The 21,183-nt window shown below is 46.8% G+C and overlaps 1 protein-coding gene across 7 annotated transcripts in view; it reads right to left on the reverse strand.

Moving 5' to 3' along the window:
- The window catches only part of MED12 (mediator complex subunit 12), a 956,599-nt gene that overhangs the window by 323,033 nt on the left and 612,383 nt on the right, over positions 1–21,183 (reverse strand). For all 7 annotated transcript variants that reach the window (XM_085608424.1, XM_085608427.1, XM_085608421.1 and 4 more), the window contains 2 exons: positions 16,052–16,123; positions 2,703–2,848 (listed from right to left, as the gene is read on the reverse strand). In XM_085608424.1, coding sequence (XP_085464550.1) covers positions 2,703–2,848; positions 16,052–16,123 — 218 coding nt within the window. The remainder of the gene's footprint in view (positions 1–2,702; positions 2,849–16,051; positions 16,124–21,183) is intronic.

Genomic DNA, 21,183 nt, shown 5'->3' on the forward strand with positions numbered 1-21,183 from the left:
TACAGCTCTTCCCCTGAGCGGTCATCGCCAGCGCTAAGACACCTTCCGGTATTTGCGCGCCATATAAACCATTTTACTTGCTTACTTACTTACCCAGCTACCTCTCCTATTGTTCACTGACTTTATGCTGGTCTTTGACCCTGTACAGCGCTCCACTCTTTTAGGCTAGATTTGCACTATGGAAATACCATTCGCATACATACAGAGTTCCCTGAGGAGTTAGCTCTTGACCTTTAGGAGGTCTTAGTTGGTCTTTTGGGGACCTTCCTGACAGTCCGCAGATTCTAGCTTCCATCCATGAATTTGTTATGGTAATATAGCATGATACCCCACATGCCCCCTTGAAGTTGAGTGCCTTGAAGACCAACATTGATTCAGTATCAAGGGGGCAAGTGCTTGACGCCAATCAGGACATCAGTGTGCCTCTTGCGCCAAAGTCCTCAACATTAAAGAGTAACAATGATTGCAAGGCGGACCCTCGGTTCAGAGGGAACCCAAGGGGTCTCCGAGAAGGTCGCAACAACCTTAAAGGATGGCGTCACCAAATTTGGCACTTTTGCTGGGGTACAGCCATGCTACCAAAGACGTTTGTTAGTTCTGTCCTTTGACACCCTGAATGGCATCTCCAGACGTATGTCGAGCTCCTCGATGGTATGGCAAATACTGCGTGTTCTTTACAAAACATTTAGCCACCACATGAGAAACACATAAAAAGAGCCTGCACTGAAGAGGAAGTGCAGCTGAGGAGAGACTGCACTGAGAAACTGTTAGCAGATGTCTTAGGATGTGAATACATTGAAAAATCATTTAAAACATTTAAGAAAAAATAAAAACGTAAGGCAGGTACCGTGTTCAGAGTCCTTGTTCCACAAAAGGGAAAATGAACAGCCCTAATTGAAACCAAACGTCATGGTAGGACAATGAGGCTTCAGTGAAGCCTATCTGCACCATTTACAGCTTGTCTTTACTTTTTCAAATGGAATTAAAATAAGCCTTAATAGACAAGGGGTTTCACAGACTATAATTTCACCTTGCTTTTTATTTAACCACTAAAAAATAAAAAAAACTGAAAATGTTGCTTTCAGTATGCATGTTTACTTTACAAAATAATTTTTTTAATGTTTTAAAGTGAGACACCCACTGTACTTAAATCTGTTTTGGGATATCACATGCAGCCACAAATGTTCTAACATTTAAGGCTATAAAAAAAGGCATTAGCAAAGACAACAGGTCTCACCTTTGAAACCGATTGGATTTGCCAATGTCTTTTAGCCACCCTGCAAAGAAACACTGGAGAGTGTGGGGAGTGGTATAATACAGATGCAGCAATGGGGGGGGAGGGCTGGAAGAAATGAGCAAGCAACGGGGAGGGTGGGAGCAGAAGAAACAGAGGGTGAAGATAGGGAAAGGAATTTGGGAAGAAGCACACGTGGGTGCAAGGGGGAAAAGGGTGGGGAGCAGCAACCAGGCAACAGAGAACAACACAGAGTGCAGGGGAGAGACGTGCACAAGGGAAAACTAAAAACAAAAATGCTCACAATCTAATGGAGTGCTTAATCTCAAAGAAAAAACGAGTTGGTGAACAGGAAGCACAGATGCCGGTCAATGAAAGAGGCTGTAAAGAGTCAACGCTCCATGGGATGGACAAACACAAGACTGACCAGCCTGGACACTAATAATAAGCAGGCAAATAGGAGTGACAGAGAAAGCCAACCATTGGTAAGCAATGGGCAGGCTCCAAGCCCCTCTATGTTCTTGGTAAGCAACAATATGCCTCGTAACAGGCAGCGCTTGCACGGTCTAAAAGGCACACCTAAAAGAATACATGATGCATAGCCAAGAACAGAATGATTATTCATCGGGTTCATCTGCACTTAAAATTAACCCCAGGCAGAAACCTCCGCGGAGTGTGTGGAGATTTGCCTTCTCTGCGTTCCGCAGAGAACGTGGAGAAGGCAAATCTCCACACACTCCGCAGCAGAGCGGAGTTGGTCAGCCTCCGCCTCCACCCCCACCCCCCTATTAAGAAGTAAGTTTACAGGAACTGAAAATAAACTTGAAACCACTTACCTCTTTACTGTGGCGTCTCTAGGCTGCCCTCCTCCTCTTCCTCGCCGTACCAGTAATGCTTGAGAAAACTGCGCATGTGCCCGCATTTCTTGCAAGAAATGTGCCTACGCACATGCATGCGCAGCTTTCTTAAGCATTACCGGTACGGCGAGGAAGAGGAGGAGGGCAGGCCGGGGACGCCGCAGTAAAGAGGCAAGTGGTTTTAAGTTTATTTTTCATTACTGTTAACTTACTTCTTAATAGGGGGGTGGAGGTGGGTGGTATGGCGAAGCTCCAATGAGTTTGTTTGCAACTCCGTGGACCTCCGCCTAGCCCCACTACGCCCAGGGTTACTTAAAACAGGCCGTTTATTTAAGGGAAGGCAGACCGAGTGGTATTGTTACCGGCAGCATGGAAGGGGAAGGAAGAAAATGAAACCATTCTTGTTAAAGAGTAGAAGCTCTCGTTGGAGATCTCTTCATGAAGGGAGTGAAAGGAAAAGAGGGGAGCTAGGCATGTTGTTACAGTGGAAAAAGTGTGGAAAGTAGTTTCCTTAGACGTCTTGCATAGCTCATGGATGGGTATGAGCCAACAGCAATCAGTAGCACCGCCGGTCTAAGGGTCACATGGGGCACCAAATGGCAGATACATACCTAAGGATGGGCTTTGCTTTATTATTGATGGAAGATGAGCTGGTGGAGCCTCCGTTGGCAGCAGAGTTCACAGAGTTGATTTCGGCGGATTGCTGAAATACATCTATCGTAGCTTTGGCGATATTCTCCAACAATGAATTCATCTCCTGAGCAAACAGAGAAGGTCCTGAGCAAGACAACATGGCAATACGAACTGATCGACAGTATTCAACACAAAATAATCACATATAGCACAATCCAGTCAAACGATTTGTCAGAATATATGGCCAAACAACCACTGCATACACCCACACAAAAGAACCGTATGATTCAACAAGGCCACCTCATAGTCTCACCAGAATGCCACTACCATCAGAAGACATCCACAAGTAAAATGCATCACTGCCGAACAACCTCCCCCAACGACAACAACCTCCAAGAAGAAACAAACAAGCGCAGTCACACAAGTCAGCCACTACCAGGTTAACAAGCAAAACGTCATTGATACAGTCTTCCAAATAAGGAGAAGTTGGGGACATCATTGAAACACTAATTATAGATTAAAAAAGGGGAGCAACTAAGGCTTCAAAATCCCTACAAGTAGTCTCACCTTACAATATACATGATAATCAATAGCTAGTCATAAGATCGACCATGCAACATGAGAAAAGCAGAAACTAGATCAGCCCAATGTCAAATTATTGGTGTAAAAATCCATACATTTGTAAGAAATGAAGAAAAATAAAACATTCCATAGTCTCACCACTTCTCATTCCTAAGCAACTGTGTTTAAGGAAAGCAAGAAAAGGAACCTGATGCAGAAACAAGTCAACTTAAACAAGGACACAGAACTTTTTAGGTCTCGCGTGGCGTGGCAGCGCATGCGCTGCTCGCTTCGCGAGATTTATTGTTGACAAGGACTTTCAGATGTGGGCTTTAAGCCCCGCCCCTCATTTCCATTGGCTGGCGTCGCCGTTTATGCTAAACGGTGGCCTGCCATTGGAAATGAGGGTTTTCTGTAGACGCCCTTTCGCCTCCGAGCCGGACTCGGTGGCCTGCTTTGAGTCTGTCGCAAAGCACTTTCTTATCTTTATGGAGCCATGTGTTAAACACATGGCCCCATAAAGACAAGAGATCCCCATGCTCCGGCTGCAGTGCGGTCCTCCTTTCAGTTTCGGGACCGAGCTTGTTCTAATTGTTGCACAGGGCACCCTGAGCGGTGTTCTTTAAATATGGTGGCTGCACTTTGCTTTTTTCATGCTGCCATTGATAGCGAGCGGAATGCCCTTAAATGGGAGGCCGGCAGCATCCTGCCTGTGTCCGCTGCCAGGCCCAGGTCATTATAAAAAGGGTAAAATGCTTGCGTTCAAACTTCAAAGCACCATTTCTCATCGAACCCAAAGACTTGCTGCAGCTTTCCACTCTCACCCACTAGCATCAGCCTCCCCTTCTGCGCTGCTCCTCATCCAACCTCATTTGCTCCAGAGTCCGTTTTTACGTGTTAACTTTTTGTTACCGTTTTTAATATAGCCAGAATTTTTGTTTACACTGGTAACTTTGATTAGCTTGCTTCAGAAACAAATGCGCTCCGCTAACGGCATTCTTTTTTATCACAGCCTGCATTCACGCTTTATTTTTTTGTGAGAAACACTGATTACTTTGTCTAATCTCCTAAACAAACGTGCTGCTTGACGGCATTTTTTTTCTTTTTGACACACACAGCGTTCACGTTCCATTTTTATTTACAATGGTGAGAACAGATGCCGAGACTTCGTTGCCACTCATCGTGAATGAGAGCAGGGTAAGGATGTGGCTTAACAACTAGAATGGTGGACTTTGAAGCCAGGGACCCAGCCTTGAGTCTGGTCGGAGGCTCAAATACCCTGTGATTCTGGGCAAATCACAATCTCCCACTGCCTAAAAATGAATGCATCCATCTGTAATGCAACTATTGCTCATGTAAAGCGCTGATACCCTAAGGTCGAGTTTGCGCTATATAAATCTGCAAAAAGAGACTTGCTACAGCTTTCCATTCTAACCCGCTAGCATCAGCATCCCATTCTGCGCTTTTACTCCTCCCGCCTCATTTGCTCCAGAGTCCGTTTTCATGTGATGTTTTCCTTTTTCTCAGTTTTCTATATAGTCTCGACCGGAAGCTATTGGAGCCCTTTAAAAAATAGCACTGGCATTGCACAAGGGCACGTTCATTTTGCTTTAGGCACAGGGATATTACGCGAGTTGCCCACAATCCCACATTGGTTGTACTGTTTTTTGGGGAGGCGGCACATGTTCCACGTCCCTCCGTGCACAGTGCCCGCCTGCTGGCCAGACAGACTGCTTCATCTTCAGCCACTTTTCTTCAGTCGGCACTCGTTGAAGCAGCCGGCTGTTCACGGAGCACAGCACAGGCTGCCTCTGTGCACCGTCTGGCACTGCACGCCTTGCAGCAGACACTTGTTGCAAGCTGCTGTGCGTCTCACTTTATTAGGAGGCATCATGAAATCAGTGCGACTGATGACCGAAAAGGAGATTCTGAAAATTATCAAGTATTTTTGGAGGTATGAAGTCGTCTTTGTCTGTATGATACTTTTTTAATTAGCTTTCGTCCAGGAGGGATGTTTTTGGACACCTATCTTCTGCAACAAAAAAAGGGCCTGGTAGGTTGCCAGCATAAGTCATGTCCGAAAAGTCCCACATTTAGACCCGATTCCCTTTAGAAGGAAACTTGGAAATGAAGAGTTATAGCCCCATCATTAACTAAAAACAGCTAACTGACTGACTTGGGTGCTCCTTGTGATACTGCGCAGTCTCGTTAGTAGACTCTGGCTTAAGGGAACAAAATGTCGGCCTACCCCACATGAAGACATGGACAGGAGAAATTCATTTATTAATGGCTGACTTCAGCCAATTCTATAGAAAGCATCACAAACCTAACCTGCCACATAAACTCCACATCTCACGCCCAAGCGCACAGTCTTATTCCAGGGCAGTCTCAGTGGTCTGTAGTGATTTTTGACTTTGAAATATAGAGCTTCCTCTTCAAACATTAGCTTTTGGTACACAGCCGACAAATATCATATGTGGCTCTTGGACCTCGAGATTTTCGTACAGTGAATCGAAGCTTGAGCTCTAGGTGGGTTAGGACCTGCCTGCTATGTGCAGTGGAAAATAAACAAACATTTGTAAGGCAATAGGTCTCGCATTTACGAGAGTTTGAGCTATTGGCATTGTACATGACAATGCATTTTATTTATGTGTTTTGAAAACCTGCAAGCAGTGCGTAAACACGCACTTTATACTTCTAGTCCTTGCTTACCAGAAGCAAGGCTGGCAGTAACTGCGACTCTTTTACTGCCAGCCTTGCTTCTTGTAAGCAAGGACTATAAGGACAAAGTGCGTGTTTACGCACTGCTTGCAGGTTTTCAAAACACAAATAAAAGGCAGTGTCATTTACAATGCAAATAGCACAGACGCTCGCAAATGCGAGACCTATTGCATTGCAAATGCTGGTTAATTCATCTGCACAAGACTTCCACCTGTGATACTAGGTGTGTAATTAGTTTAATGTACATGTAGTAAGCTGGCATTTTATGCAGTGTAACGAAATGAGGTACACTATGTGATCCTTATTGACTTAGAAGGATTAGATTAATAATCCCAAGTGCTCTATTTGTGGTAGTGTGATCGAGCAGTTTAGGCTTATCAAAGGGGAGTGTTAATCATTTGTTGTACACACAGTCAATAAATGAGAAACACGCTAAAGAAGAAACTCAAGACCAATTAAGAAAAATTGCAGATTTTTATGTATATTTTAACACCAAGAACTTTGTAATTGGTAAGTACTATTTGAGATATCAATTTTTACAGGTAGGTAAAATGTCACACAAATGTGTTTCTACGCTCTAATGCTTTCCTATAGAGAAAGGAACATATACTGCATACAGGCACTTGCAATCGTATTCCAGGGGTTCCCTTTCGGCTTTAAGGTGCTAGAGGGCCAAGGCCCCAAGAACCACCAGCAGTTTGGGTTTACCTGTCCTGCAGTGTCCGGGTGCAGAGGTGCTGAACGGGTTGGTAGCCTTGTGCGCTACAGCCTAGGCGAAGATGGGGACCACCTAGAAACAAGCTGCAGAGGGGGGCTTGGGGACAAGTCTGGGAGCTCCCCAGGGAGGGGGAGGGGGGTCTAGGTTCGTTAGGGTCTTCGGAGAAAGGGGGCATAGCCGGTGTTCGTGGAACCAGGCCTGGGAGCTTGGATGCAAAGGGTTTTTGGTCGGCTGGGCCTGTGCTTCAAAGGCACTCCCCGATCTCCGTCAGACCTGCAGAGGGGGAAGGTTGGGGGGCTGCAAGGAGTGCGGTACCCCAGGTACAGGGTGGCTCCTGGGGGTCCTAGCATCTTCACACTTGATTGGGAGACGGAGCGGACATCCTGTAGCATGGTGACCAACTCTTGGGTGGGTGCTGCGTCCGTGGACCCTGGGGTCAGCAGGGCGGTGAATCTGACGATGCGGTCGGTGCCTGCAGTTGAAGGAAAGAGGCTCCTCCACTTCAAGAGAGATGCTGATGGCTTGGCGAAGTGCTGGTGGCCCTCGGAGGCTTTTGGGGGAAGTACAGCTTCAGGATGAGTCAGGCTGATGCAATTGCCGGGCAGACAGGAAGGATTTGGCGCCAAGGTCCATCGGTAATCCCCAGGTATCACTTCTTTAGCTCTTGTTTGTCCTCCTCCTTTTTTCAGGTGAATCTGAGTTCCTAGTGACAGGGGGAAACCTAAATCCTCACTTTAGGAGTGTTAAGGGGAGTGAAGGGAAGTTGCCAATGCGCTATTTACTCTTGGGGTCACTATACCCCCTATATACACACTTCCTGTGGGGAGTAGGCATAACCCTATCCCAGAGTTCTAAATTAAACCAAAATCAAGATGGTGGGACCCTTCTTTCGTGGGGCACATCAAGCAATCCAACTTAGGGGTATGACTGGCCTGGTAGTGCACCACGCTTCCTTGAATAGCTAATTTCACATCTGGGTTGGTGCCAAATGGGCCCCAGGGCAGGGGGGTCGCATCTTACAGGTGTGGGGAAAGCCAGGGTCCCATTTCATAGGCAGCAGTGGCTTTGAAGTCCATGGCCTTGGTATGCAGATTCACGAGCCATCCTGATGGAGGAGAGATGTGAATACCTTCGTCCGGAGCAGGCATTGTTTCTGGGCTCAGAGAGAGTAGGCTCTCACGTGCAGGGGGTCAGAAACATGTCTGTGGTGGAAGGCTGAAAGACACCAATCAGCCAGCACACTAAGAAGCTGGTAGATTTTCAGGGGGTACCTCTAATGTGGCATCTGGGTAAATGCTTTAATAAATCCACTACGGGCATCAGTGTGAATTTATTAAAACAAGGTATTTGATACTAAACACCACAGGTTACAGTTAAGCCATCATGCAGCTGGGGAACTCGTAATGACCAGTGCCCAGTACATATACATAAGATGGCTTCCCTGTTCACCTGTACTATCTAGTAATCGAACTAGACAGCACAGGGGCATATCTCCTTTTGCAGATTTGTCCTCATATGTAATATAATTCACCCTGACTTAGGGCTATAAGGTGTGCTCTAGGGGGGCCTTACACTTGTTTGCACAATTTCACACAACCTACAATGGCAGTCTGCATGAGTTTGGTTGTGGGTCACTTAGTGTGGCACAATACATACTGCAACCCTTAGGGATCCTCTTTAGTACCCATGCCCTAGGTACCAGGGGTACCATATACTAAGGACTTGCAGAGCTGCTAAAGTTTGGGCCAATTGGGGGACAATTGAACAGTTACCTTGTTTTAGTAAAAGAGCACTGGCTCTGCGGAGCTGGATAGAAGGGACCCAGTGCTCTTCAGTCAAAATTGCATCAAAATACCAGGCACAGAGTGCGAGTGACCATGCCAAAAAGGGGCACTCTCCTATAGTAGAGAAAATATATTAATTATAATACTAAAATCATAAAAATGGATAAATCACTCCAGCAATTAAAATTCAAGGTAAACAAAAGTTGGGCATGAACAAAAAATTGGGACCAATGGAATCAGCTTTGTAGGCGTAAAGCCTGCATTACCTTGACAGCAGGCGTTGCACATTCCATGATCCCTCAAACTGGGCAATAAGGATATACATCAGCCTAAATCTTAAATACTTGATTTTCCATACAGCCTCTAGCTTGGAGTGTAAATATTCCTGATATGTTGTGAAATACCTATCAATTATATAGTTTGAATGTATATAGGTCTACATGTAGCCAAATCATGAATTCTTTTATTAAGCTTGAGTATTTTCCTTGGGCACCTTACACTCAGAGCTAGTCATTTTTGTAGGGGTGGCTAGCTGTGGTAGCTGGTTCTCAAGGATAACCTTTTCAATGACTAGTAGACATCCCTTAAATCTGTAGTAATGGCAACAATTAATTTTAGTTCTTTCAACTTTAGCATTTTTAAGGGGTCTGCCGTGTCTCTTCCACAATTATAAACATAATTTAGCAGAGTTCCTTTCTACAAAGCGGTCAACTAGGTTAACGACAGTTGAAGATGTAGTTTGCAGTGAGGAGCTTGGATCTTATCTCTCTCATAGATTTGTTGCAGCTCACTGTCTTTATTTTGAGAACTAAAGATGCATATAGAAGTGAAGGAATGAGACTTGAGCTGATTGCTGTAACTGATAGTCCAATTGTGCAACCTCCACAGTCATTTGAAAATCTCTTTATAGATTCTGTAATAATGCATAATTTAGTTTTCTTGGCTGTCATATGATTAAAGCACAATACTTTATTATTGATTATTAAATCCAAGTAATCGTATTTTGTTTACTTGTTCTATTCGTTTGATTAGTGTGCTGTACGAATCAATCTATCATAACAAGCACTCGCATAAACAACTGGTAAAGTGATAAACTTCATAGGACATGATCAGATTTTATACATCGATAGGTATCGCATTTGGCCCATCATAATTTCTTTTTCTGATTATGTGTAATGAAGTGTTTCAACAGACCAGCAATGAGAATGAAGTTGTGCCCTTATTTGAATAGAGCTCATTCATTTGAAGCTCTACATGCCTCAGTTCCCTCACCAATCAGAACCTACATGATTTTGCATTCTTTGATTTACTGGCCAGATTAGTTGAGTCCAGGTAGCTTCTTGATATCTTGTCATCATGTGGTTTTATTCATCACTTACAATGGGCCTTGTCTTGCTTGATAAGAGTCTTGTGTAAAGATTCTGGATTCTTTAGATAGCGTCTCACCTGCTTTCAATGTTGTCTTTTTGCTAAGATGATTAATCAATTGGAACAATTGCATTGAGGAGTAACCCTCTTAGTAATTTTAGTGGAAATAAAGTAGAAAATCGAGTTTAACAATGTTTCCCAGTTGAAAAGTAAAGATCATAATAATTTGATTTCATGAGTCCTGGTGCTCAAACTCTCGATAGGCAAAGATAGTTTTGAACAAAAACCCGCAATCCATTTCACTGTCCTACAATTTATGAGGTTAGGCAGCCTTTATCAGACTGTTTGTTTAGCAGATGAAAACCCTGATTGAAATGTAGTGTTATATGCTGTGAATCGAGATTGCTCTCCTTCTTAGAAGTAATAAGAAATTTCTTGCAGAGATGGAATTTGGCATAGCCAGAGTATTGTCGGTTCTGCTTTTTGAGTTTGTTGTAGTCAATGTTGGTTTGCTGGTTGGTCATTTGAGAACCTACCTTTCAGTGTACGGTAGTCTGATAAGAATTGTAGCTTTTTACTGCCTTCACATTTAATAAGTCTGATACTTAACTTATTAGTGTGTAGCGTGTGTTGATAAGTCATCACTGAAGTGGTCATTAAGGATCGTCTGATCCTAGCATATTTTCCCACAAAAAAATAATCTGAATCAAATAGAACTTAGACTTGTTTTTAATAAACTTCAGCAATAAGTAAATATTCACTAACAAGCGAAGATTTTGGCTTCTGCAGGCTAGAAGAACTATGAGCACATAGGTTGATTTAGAAAATATTTTAGTACTTTTTAAGTGTAGATTGTTATGTATTAGAGTTAATAGACCACCACTCGGACAGCCCATAGAGCTTTTTCTGGCAAAAAGATAATGATTGGAAATGAGATATGTTAGGAGAGTCAGGCTTTCATGTTTCTAGAAGATCCATCACAAGATTTTTACATTTCCTTCACTGGAGTTAAAATGCTGTCCAAGGCCTTCAATATTCCACAAACACATCACAAGGTCACTCTTTTGTGAGCGGGTTTCCCTTATCCTGCTAAGAATGAAGCACTGCTGTCAGATTCTGGTGATGTGTGGCTCTGGCGTAGCTGTCATGGTGATCTGCCGCTCTGTAGATGTGCTGTCAGATTCTGGTGATGTGTGGCTCTGGCGTAGCTGTCATGGTGATCTGCCGCTCTGTAGATGTGCTGTCAGATTCTGGTGATGTGTGGCTCTGGCGTAGCTGTCATGGTGATCTGCCGCTCTGTAGATGTGCTGTCAGATTCTGGTGATGTGTGGCTCTGGCGTAGCTGTCATGGTGATCTGCCGCTCTGTAGATGTGCTGTCAGATTCTGGTGATGTGTGGCTCTGGCGTAGCTGTCATGGTGATCTGCCGCTCTGTAGATGTGCTGTCAGATTCTGGTGATGTGTGGCTCTGGCGTAGCTGTCATGGTGATCTGCCGCTCTGTAGATGTGCTGTCAGATTCTGGTGATGTGTGGCTCTGGTGTAGATGTCATGGTGATATGACGCTCTGTAGATGTGCTGTCAGATTCTGGTGATGTGTGGCTCTGGCGTAGATGTCATGGTGATCTGCCGCTCTGTAGATGTGCTGTCAGATTCTGGTGATGTGTGGCTCTGGCGTAGATGTCATGGTGATCTGCCGCTCTGTAGATGTGCTGTCAGATTCTGGTGATGTGTGGCTCCGGCGAAGATGTCATGGTGATCTGACGCTCTGTAGATGTGCTGTCAGATTCTGGTGATGTGTTGCTCTGGCGTAGATGTCATGGTGATCTGACGCTCTGTAGATGTGCTGTCATATTCTGGTGATGTGTTGCTCTGGCGTAGATGTCATGGTGATCTGACGCTCTGTAGATGTGCTGTCAGATTCTGGTGATGTGTGGATCCGGTGTAGATGTTACGCTGATATGACACTCTGTAGATGTGCTTTTATTAACAGTGATGGGAAGATTTCCATTGACAGTTAAATCTGCCGGGCTCTTAAAATGGTTTATTTTATTAAATGATCGGAAGGGTAAAGATTGATCATGCCGATGTACTGGAGATCCCAATATACGTATTGGTATTTTGATATAGCCACCTTTGATGCAAGAGTGCCACATGCTGCCAGGTCATTCTGCCTGGCCAAGATTTTATGTGTAATGATATCAGTCGACCAGGTAGTTTGAGTTGTCTCGCCTTTAGGAATCATGCCTTGAGAGAAGCTAACACTTGTTAGCTTACTGAGATTTATATCTTTCATTTCACAAAGGTGATTTAATAATTTCAAGATATTTTGGAGATTTAAAATATCACCGAGTCCCTTTGAGTTGTAGTTTGGAATTCAATCTAAAGAGGTTCGTTGTAGATCAGTGTTGTCTGGGGATGATTTTTCATCTGCTTTATATTCAGATCTGCGGGAAAAAACATTTTCTTTGTCGCAAGAGGATCAAGAAGGGATCTCCATTGCGTTGGGTTTAGAATTACCATAATCTGCTATTCTATGCTGATCTGAATCACTACTGCCCTTAATTGGTGATTTAATGTAGCTTCAACAGCTGGCATGGTTGGGATAATCGTTTGAGTGCTGGAAAATGTTCTGGCAACAATGTCAAATCTGTCAGCTATAGTTTATAGATCAGTTTAGGAGATATACGGAGCACACTGGAGGGGGAGGGGGGAGCAGGGGGGGGGGAGGAGGAGCTGATAGATTGGCGGTTGGGGGGATTGAATGATTCGGAAAATATTTGTGACTCGATATAAGGATGTTAAGATGTTACTTGCACATTAAAACAATAAAAAACTTTAAAAAAAAAAAAAAAAATTCAATATCACCTGGCATGGAAAATGAGATAGTCTGGGACTAAAGCCATTTATAGGCCAGAACCAATTATGATGTTGCCAGCAAACACGAAGGCCAATAACACCAGTGTTTCAGTCGTAGTTGTTGGTATGACTGGATTAAGGGTCCGAGGGAGGGATTGCAAGACCAAACCTAATGGAAGAAGAATGCGAGGTCCATGAGAATCTTGGGGGAGAGGGGGGTTAACTTTAAAAGCAGGCAGCGGATTTCCCCACTAGACGACCGTACTTGTAAGAAATGTAAAGATGTAACATATGGTTAAGTGGCGCAGCCCGGCCTCCGGGATGTGGGCAGTACGGCTGTGTATACCGCACGGATGTATGACTAAGGGGGGTGAGAAATCTGCGTTAATTATATTTATCCTGAGTGTTATACAGTATATTTGGACCTGCAATAAAAATGGTTTGACAAAAAAAATGACTGGATTAAGGGTCTCCAATTACGGTGAAAGGAAAGAAAACAACCATTTTTGAAACCATGGTCTCCTTACTACTGTGGAATGAAAAATTAGTGAGCACTTCTGTACAAGTCACACCTCCCTCCTTCTACATGAATAGTGTCACAAGAGTTCTTCACTAATCTGCACCAGTTCCACCTTCAATTTATTTCTATCAGCCCCGTGTTAAAACCTGTTGTGTTGTTGTCAGTTTGGTAATAAAGAGATTCAAAATCGGTTCTTTGTCACAAGATCTGAGAGCCAAACCCCCCCCCAAAAAAAAAAAAAAAAAAAAATCAGTTTGGGAGATATCCGACTCTGGTGACATTTACAGGCCTTGGTGTATTTGTTAATGAGTCTGTAATGTTAATATTTGCCTGTAGAAGGCAAGTTAAGTGTGCCCTTGCATTTGATATCCAAGTTGGATCATCCTACTATTGTGTCGAACAATCAAAGAGATCCTGACTGTTTAGGGCAATCAAGTCACCGTTGTGATGAAACATGTGACTTTGTTCTTGGTGTTTAACTAGAGGTAAAAGGTTATATTTATTGATGTGTGTGTTTGTGGTTGCTTCAATAGACAAAGTTACCTTAGGGTTAGTTAATTTTTTGTTCAGTTTGCTCAGTTATTTTTCAGGAATGCTTGCTGATAAAAGGAAGACATCCTTCACTCGGTACAACTGAAACAATTCCAGAACTTATGCATCATTTTACTTTGGCAATTGAAGGTAATTTGGTTTAGTGTGATTTTTCATTTCTTGCTTTTCCTAGGCTAAGTATGTGATGATGAGTCCGGTACTTGTTGATATGTCCTTTGAAAATTCTGGGCATCTGGTTATACCTGGAATAGGGTTAACTAATAAAGCGGTTATGCTCAAGGAAGGGTTGATGCGCTATATTTGCTTGAGTGCTGCGCTGCCTTGATCTGAGTTTTCCTAGGAGGAGTTGCTGCTGAATGATTTTAGATCACAAAGTATTCACTTATGCAGTTGTTTTATCAGTGGTCAGGTGGATTTGGGTGTTGAAAAGGCATGCTCAGACAAACTGGAATTGCCCAGTGAGTTATTAGACTAAATACTGGGATTGATATTGTCTTTCTGTTTTGACCCTAGTTGAAAACAGTCTTGAATTGCTGCTTTGCAAACGTGGTTGTCTGCTGCTTGTGATTGACTCTTATTTTAGTGTTCAAGCAAGCGTCAGCAGGTTCATCCAAATGAGCTTTTCTGTTGAAGGGCTGAGTTCCGGCTGGTGATGTAAGAAATGTGGTGATAAAAGGGCCATTTGATGGGCCCAGCCGTCTCTAGAGCTATATCCTTAATGCAAAAACTCAGCTAGCTTATGCATATTTTCTTTACGTGTTGCGTCTGTGATTTGACTTTCATTTTGAAACATCCCCATTAAAAGAAGCAACTAATAATGATGCAAGTTCGAAAATAAATTGGGAGTAAATATTGGGTAACACCGATTTCAAGAAAATAGTCAAAAAATAAAATACTCCAGGCTAAACAACACTCCAATTGTTCTCAGGAGTGATGTGCGTTAATAAATAAATTGAGAGTAAATACTTGGAGACACGGATTTCAAGAAAATTGTTCCAAAAACTATACTCCAGGACAAACAACACTACAACCATTCTAAGGACTGCCTTTCGACTCCAACCTTTCCTGTTGTAAATGCTCAGCAGTCAACATATGGGCGAACGGAGAGGAGCCAACCAGCGCCACCCGAATCTGAAGAGATTAGGCTAATGGAAAACGATTGCCCGGAGCAAATCCTGATTTTCTGCTTGTACTGCCCTCCTTATAGTCCCACTAAACAAAACATTTCAGCCACAAACTATGCCTGCAAAGGGATAAAGCAAACCACTTACCAACAGTGTCACCCAAAAGTCCACCCAGCTGAAACACTGTCCAACCTTGAGCTCCTATAAGGGCTGGAAGGAAGCTTTGCCTCTGCCCCCTGCCCCCCCCCTCCCTTGCCTCACACATGAGTAGAAACCAGCATGAGACAGGCAGGCTGGGTGAACAAAAGGAGTGAGGCTGTGGCAATGACCCTCCAAGTAGGAGAGCAAGCTATCTGCTCTGTTCGTTAGCTGAAAGCAGCAGAATACAATGACAGTAAGAGCGCGTCAGTGTGAGGGTAAAAGGATGGCAACAAAGAGCGCATAACTTAGAACAATCACTCCGGGAGGATCAGGGCTAGGATGCTCAATGCTAAAACAGTTCTTCACAGGCATGAGCAGGGCTTCTCATGGCTTCCATTCAACTCAGCTTCCCGTGCAATCCAAACTAAAGACAGTAACCTGTGATACTACAGAGTAGAGCTTTAATGCACCTCGCAACAGTAATGGGAGGACATCAAAAAAGGCGTCATTCACCAAAATGCATTTCTGCAAATGAACTCCTAGCAGGATGGTCCATGCACAAATTTAAACATCTGTGCATCGCATACAGTTCCTACACCCAGGGGTAATCAATGAGGCTAGTAAGACCTTTTAAGGTATACAACCATCAACCCTAGTCAATGTACACTAGACAAAAATATAAGTCTTTAAGAAAAAAAACTCCAGCGTGGTACACAAACAATTTCCATAACTCCTCATCTATCAAATGCGCCAGAAATTATATCCAGCAAATCAACAGCATCAGAACAGAGATCAAATGCAGCTGGTAATACCAATGGTAGTCAACTTTCACAATCCCTACCCACACATATTCTTGGATCAGGAACACACCCAACAATCTAAAACAGAATTGACTTGTCTATAGCATATATGCAACCCCTTTTAAAACAACAACTACAGGCTATAGCATATGAGAATTTACTCCAAGACGAGATGGGCTTACGTTAGCGGAGGTTTGTTTAATCATTAATTGGAGCTCCAGAGATGACTGCCGCATTGTCCACTGGTCCAAATTCTGCAACAAAGAACATGAGCCCATTAAAACAGTGAATAAGGGTGAGGCTTTTACATGTAATTTGGTAATCTCCCTATAAATCAAATGCAATGCCCCAGCCATCTTCGAAGACATCTTTCAATCCATATTAGCGTGAGCTTTCTACACCGCTAAGTTCTCATTTATGCACATAGAACGTTCATTACTTTTCAGTGAGTGTGAATCAGTGACGTACAAATATATTCCGCTCATGTCTACATCGATCTATATCAACTCAATTTGTGCACTGAAAACACGAAGAACAAGTTACTTACCTTCGGTAACGATGTATCTGTAAGAAACATTAGTTAGTTAGATTCATCACCTTAGAATATCCCAAGGCGTAAGGCTGGATCCGGAAAGATTTTTGTAGCAATACACCTTGCGCGTCGGTAGGCGTCATCTGCGGCTCCGCGTCCGTCGTCGTGCGACGGAATGACGTCGGAGTACTTAGACGCCGCCCTCGCGCGCTGACGTCAGTTCTTATACATAGCTTTCCGCGCCAGGGACGCTAAGCCTTGCAAGAGACCGACACTGGTGCCAAAAAATCTAGGGCCCTGAAAGGGAGAACCTTAACCCTAGATGTCGGTTCGCATAACGGGGAGGCTGGGTGGGTCGGTGAGGAATCTAACTAATGTCTCTTACAGATACATGGTTACCGAAGGTAAGTAACTTGTTCTTCTGAAAGAAACACGTTAGTTAGATTCCTCACCTTAGAATAGATACCCCAGCAATACCAACCCCGGAGGTGGCCCTGCGAACCAAGATCACACCAGAAAGTCCTGGAGAACAGAACGGCCAAAGTGGCCATCTCTCCGGACTTGGCTGTCCAGGCAATAGTGCTTGGCAAATGTGTGCAGTGAAGCCCACGTCGCCGCCTGACAGATGTCATGCAAGGGGACTCCCCGTTCCAGGGCAGTTGTCGCCGCTGTGGCCTGGGTGGAATGGGCTCTCAGCCCAAGAGTAGGGACCTTTTTCGCCAAGGAATAGCAGAGTTTAATACACACACGACCCATCGCGAGATGGTCCTCTTGTGTACAGCTTTACCCTTCTTAGCACCTACATATCCAACAAAAAGAAGGTGGGCAGCGTGACAGATTGCCCGATGTGAAAGGGAGTCACGACTTTAGGAAGGAAAGAAGGACGTGTCCGGAGGACAACCTTATCCGGATGAACCGAAAGGAAGGGAGGCTTAGCTGACAGAGCCTGGAGCTCACTCACCCGCCTAGCGGAGGTGATAGCCACCAGGAAGGCAGTTTTCAGAGTCAGTAGACGAATTGGACAGTTGTGAAGGGGCTCAAAGGGAGCGCACATCAGAAAAGTAAGAACAAGGTTCAAGTCCCACTGAGGCATTACGAATGGAACAGGAGGGAACATATGAGTAATGCCCTTAAGAAAACGGAAGACAACAGGGGACTTGAAAAGAGAAGGCTGATCAGGAAGCCTTAAGAAAGCAGAGATTGCAGCAAGATAACCCTTCAAGGTGCCCAGAGCAGAGCCCTGCTGGGCCAAAGAAAGAAGAAAGAGGAGAACCTCAGAAAGAGGGGCGGAAAGGGGATCCACAGCCTTTGCTGTGCACCATGCCACAAATTTGTTCCACCGGCAGGCGTATACAGTCTTTGTGCCAGAATGACATCACAGACTTCAGGAGGCAAGTCAAATGGCATCAACTGTCGCCGCTCAATCTCCACGCATGGAGGTGGAGGCTGGACAGGTTCAGGTGGAGGACCGTCCCCTGCTGCTGCGACAGAAGGTCCTCCTGAAGAGGCAGTCGTATCGGGGGATCGATGGACATACTGAGTAGCTCGAGATACCAGTACCTTCGTGCCCAATCCGGTGCCACCAAGATGACTTGGGCCCGGTCGCGCCTGATCTTCTTCAGCACTCTGGGCAGAAGTGGAATAGGCGGAAAGGCATACAACAGACCACAACTCCACTCGCAACAAAAAGGGTCTCCGAGCGAGTGCCGCCTTGAAAATTCCAACGCGCAGAACTGACATTGCGCGTTCTCTTCGGTGGCGAATAGATCTAACCAAGGCTCTCCCCACTGCAGAAAGAGACCTTGCGCCACGTCCGAGTTCAGACGCCATTCGTGATCCATCATGCACCGGCGGCTGAGTTCGTCTGCTCTGGCGTTCAGAGAGCCCGCCAGATGTTGAACCACCAGGGTGATGCCCTGATGTTCCAGCCATGTCCAGAGGCGCAGAGCCTCCTGGCAAAGGGTCCATGACCCCACCCCGCCCTGTTTGTTGCAATACCACATGGCGGTGGTGTTGTCCGTGAACACCAGCACGACACTTCCCCGGACAGAGGGAAGGAAGGCTTTTAGTGCAAGTCGGATCGCCCTTAGCTCTAAGAGGTTGATACGGAGCCGAGTCTCCACCGGAGACCAGAGTCCTCTGATCTCCGCCTCTCCCATATGGCCCCCCCATCCCAGGAGGGACGCATCCGTCACTACGACATGCTCCGGTTGGGGTAGGGAGAGGGATCTGCCGCTGACCCAAACGCGATTCGCGAGCCACCACTGCAGCTGGTTCGCAGTGCCCTCCGAGATCAAGACATGGTCGGACAGGTTGCCTCGATGCTGGGCCCACTGAAACTTAAGGTCCCACTGCAGAGCCCGCATCCGCCACCTGGCGTGAGGTACCAACAGGATACAGGAGGCCATCAGCCCCAGAAGCCGCAGCACCAACCTGACCAAAACCCAGGACAGAGGCCGGAAGATGGAAATCAGGGCCTGAATGTCCTGGACCCGCTGTTCCGGCGGATAGACCCAGAACTGCGCCGAATCGAGAACCGCCCCAATGAAAAGGAGCTTTTGGGAGGGACTCAGGTGCGACTTCGGCACATTGATGGAGAACCCCAGCGAGTGCAGGAGGTCGGCTGTAGTCTGGAGGTGGGAGACGACTTGCTGGGACGAGCCCGCCTTCAACAGCCAGTCGTCGAGATAGGGGGAAGACTGGAACCCCTGATCGGCGCAGATGAGCTGCGACCACCGCCATCACTTTCGTGAACACCCGAGGGGCACTGGTGAGGCCGAAGGTAAGCACGGTGAACTGAAAGTGCTCCTGACCCACCGTGAACCGCAGGTAACGCCGGTGGGCCGGCAGGACGGGTATGTGGAAATAAGTGTCCTGCAAGTCCAACGCTAACATCCAGTCTCCAGGGTCTAGGGCAGACAGAACCTGAGCTAAAGTGAGCATCTTGAAACGGTCCTTCCGGAAGAAGGAGTTCACCCTCCTGAGGTCCAAGATCGGGCATAGGCCCCCTTTGCCCTTCTTGGGAACCAGAAAGTAGTGGGAATAACAACCACAACTTACTTCTGGACAAGGAACGCGCTCGACGGCCTCATTGGCCAAGAGGGCCGAAACTTCCTCTCGTAGAGGATGCAAATGATCCCCCGACATACGCTGGTTCAGCGGTGGCATGGTTGGAGGGGTCGTCTCGAAGGGGAGGGAGTAGCCCCTTCGGACGATTTGCAGCACCCACCTGTCCGACGTGATGGAGTGCCAGTGGAGCAGGTGATGGCGAACTCTGCCGCCAACTGGCGTTGAATGGGCCTGAAAGCTCGGACTAGGAGGGCTTTGAGGCGGATGCTGCCGGGGTGGATGTGGACTGACCGGCACGTGGACCTCCAGTACTACCTCGGCGGAATCCACGTCCGCGACCGCGTGCAGGTTGGTTCTGCGGCCGGTGGCTGGGCAGACGTGAGGAGGCGCCCCTTCCTTGGCCATGAAAGGGACGAAAGGCGGAAGTTTGCGGCCGTGGGGCCGAAAGACCCAAGGACTTGGCCGTGGCCCGGGAGTCCTTAAACCGAGCCAGCGCACTGTCCGCCTTCTCACCAAAAAGGCGAGTGCCATCAAAGGGCATGTCCATGAGGGAACTCTGGACATCCCCTGAAAATGACGTGGACCTCAGCCAGGCGTGACGCCGAAGCGCCACTGTAGTGGAAATCGCCCGACCCAGCGAGTCCGTGGTGTCAAGACAACACCGTATGGCGTGCCGTGCTGCATCTCGACCGTCAGCAAGTGCTTGAGTGAGTGGTGCCCGGGCCTCCACCGGTCACAAGGGCAGCACGTCCTCCACCGTATCCCACAGAGAGTGGGAATAACGGTCCAAAAGGCAAGCGGTATTCAAAGACCGCAGCCCCAAACTCAGGGACGAGAACAGTTTCTTGCCAAACTGTTCCAACCTCTTGGATTCCCGAACCGGAGGAGCGGACGGGAAGGAGGATTGGGAGGTTGAGGCCTGGATAGCCAGACTCTCGGGGGTGGGGTGTTGGGAGAGGAAACTGGGGTCGCCCGTAGCAGGGCGGTGGCGCCGGGCAACGTTCCGGTCCACAGGAGGAACTGTGGAGGGCTTGGACCAAGTGCCCTGCAGAACGTCTATGAGGGCCTCATTAAACTGCAGCAGAGGCTCAGTGGAGCTTGCTGTCGGTTGAAGGACCTCTGTGAGGACGTTAGTCCTCACGGCCACAGCAGGCAACTCCAGCCCTAGGGCTTCGTCCGCCTTGCGTAGCACCACTGAAAAAGCTGCACCCTCCTTCGAGGCCACAGTCGGAGGAGAGATGAAGCCAGCGTCCGGCGAAGTGTCCAGACCACTGGCATCCCCCAGTTCGTCTGCCCAGTCCTGTGCAAGTTAACCCTGGAGGGACATAGGGTCCTTAGACCCCTCCCAGTCGCCCCCGTCATCCAATTCCTGATAAACAGGAGGAACGATCGGAGACGGACGGTAGATGAAATGGTCATCCATCGACGTCTGGTGCGGCGCCAGACAGCGCCGCACCGGCGTCGGGTCCGGACCGGGGCTCAACCGTGGAACGGCGTCATCCGGAGACGGCGCCGGAGTCGGCGGCGTCGTGAGGTCGACCGGCGCCGACCGAGATCCAGGCCTGGATCCCTCGGGGTCCTGCGGCGTCGGGGCTGGAGCCGTCGACGGCGCCGGGGCCGGAGCCGCCGGCACGCGAGGTCGCCCAGTCGAACCTGCGGGGCCGGAAGGCGCGCCTACAGGCGTCGACGGCGGAGCCAGGCCCCTCATGGCCA

The sequence above is a fragment of the Triturus cristatus genome, chromosome 5_2 (assembly GCF_964204655.1).
Source record: "Triturus cristatus chromosome 5_2, aTriCri1.1, whole genome shotgun sequence".
Lineage (NCBI taxonomy): Eukaryota > Metazoa > Chordata > Amphibia > Caudata > Salamandridae > Triturus > Triturus cristatus.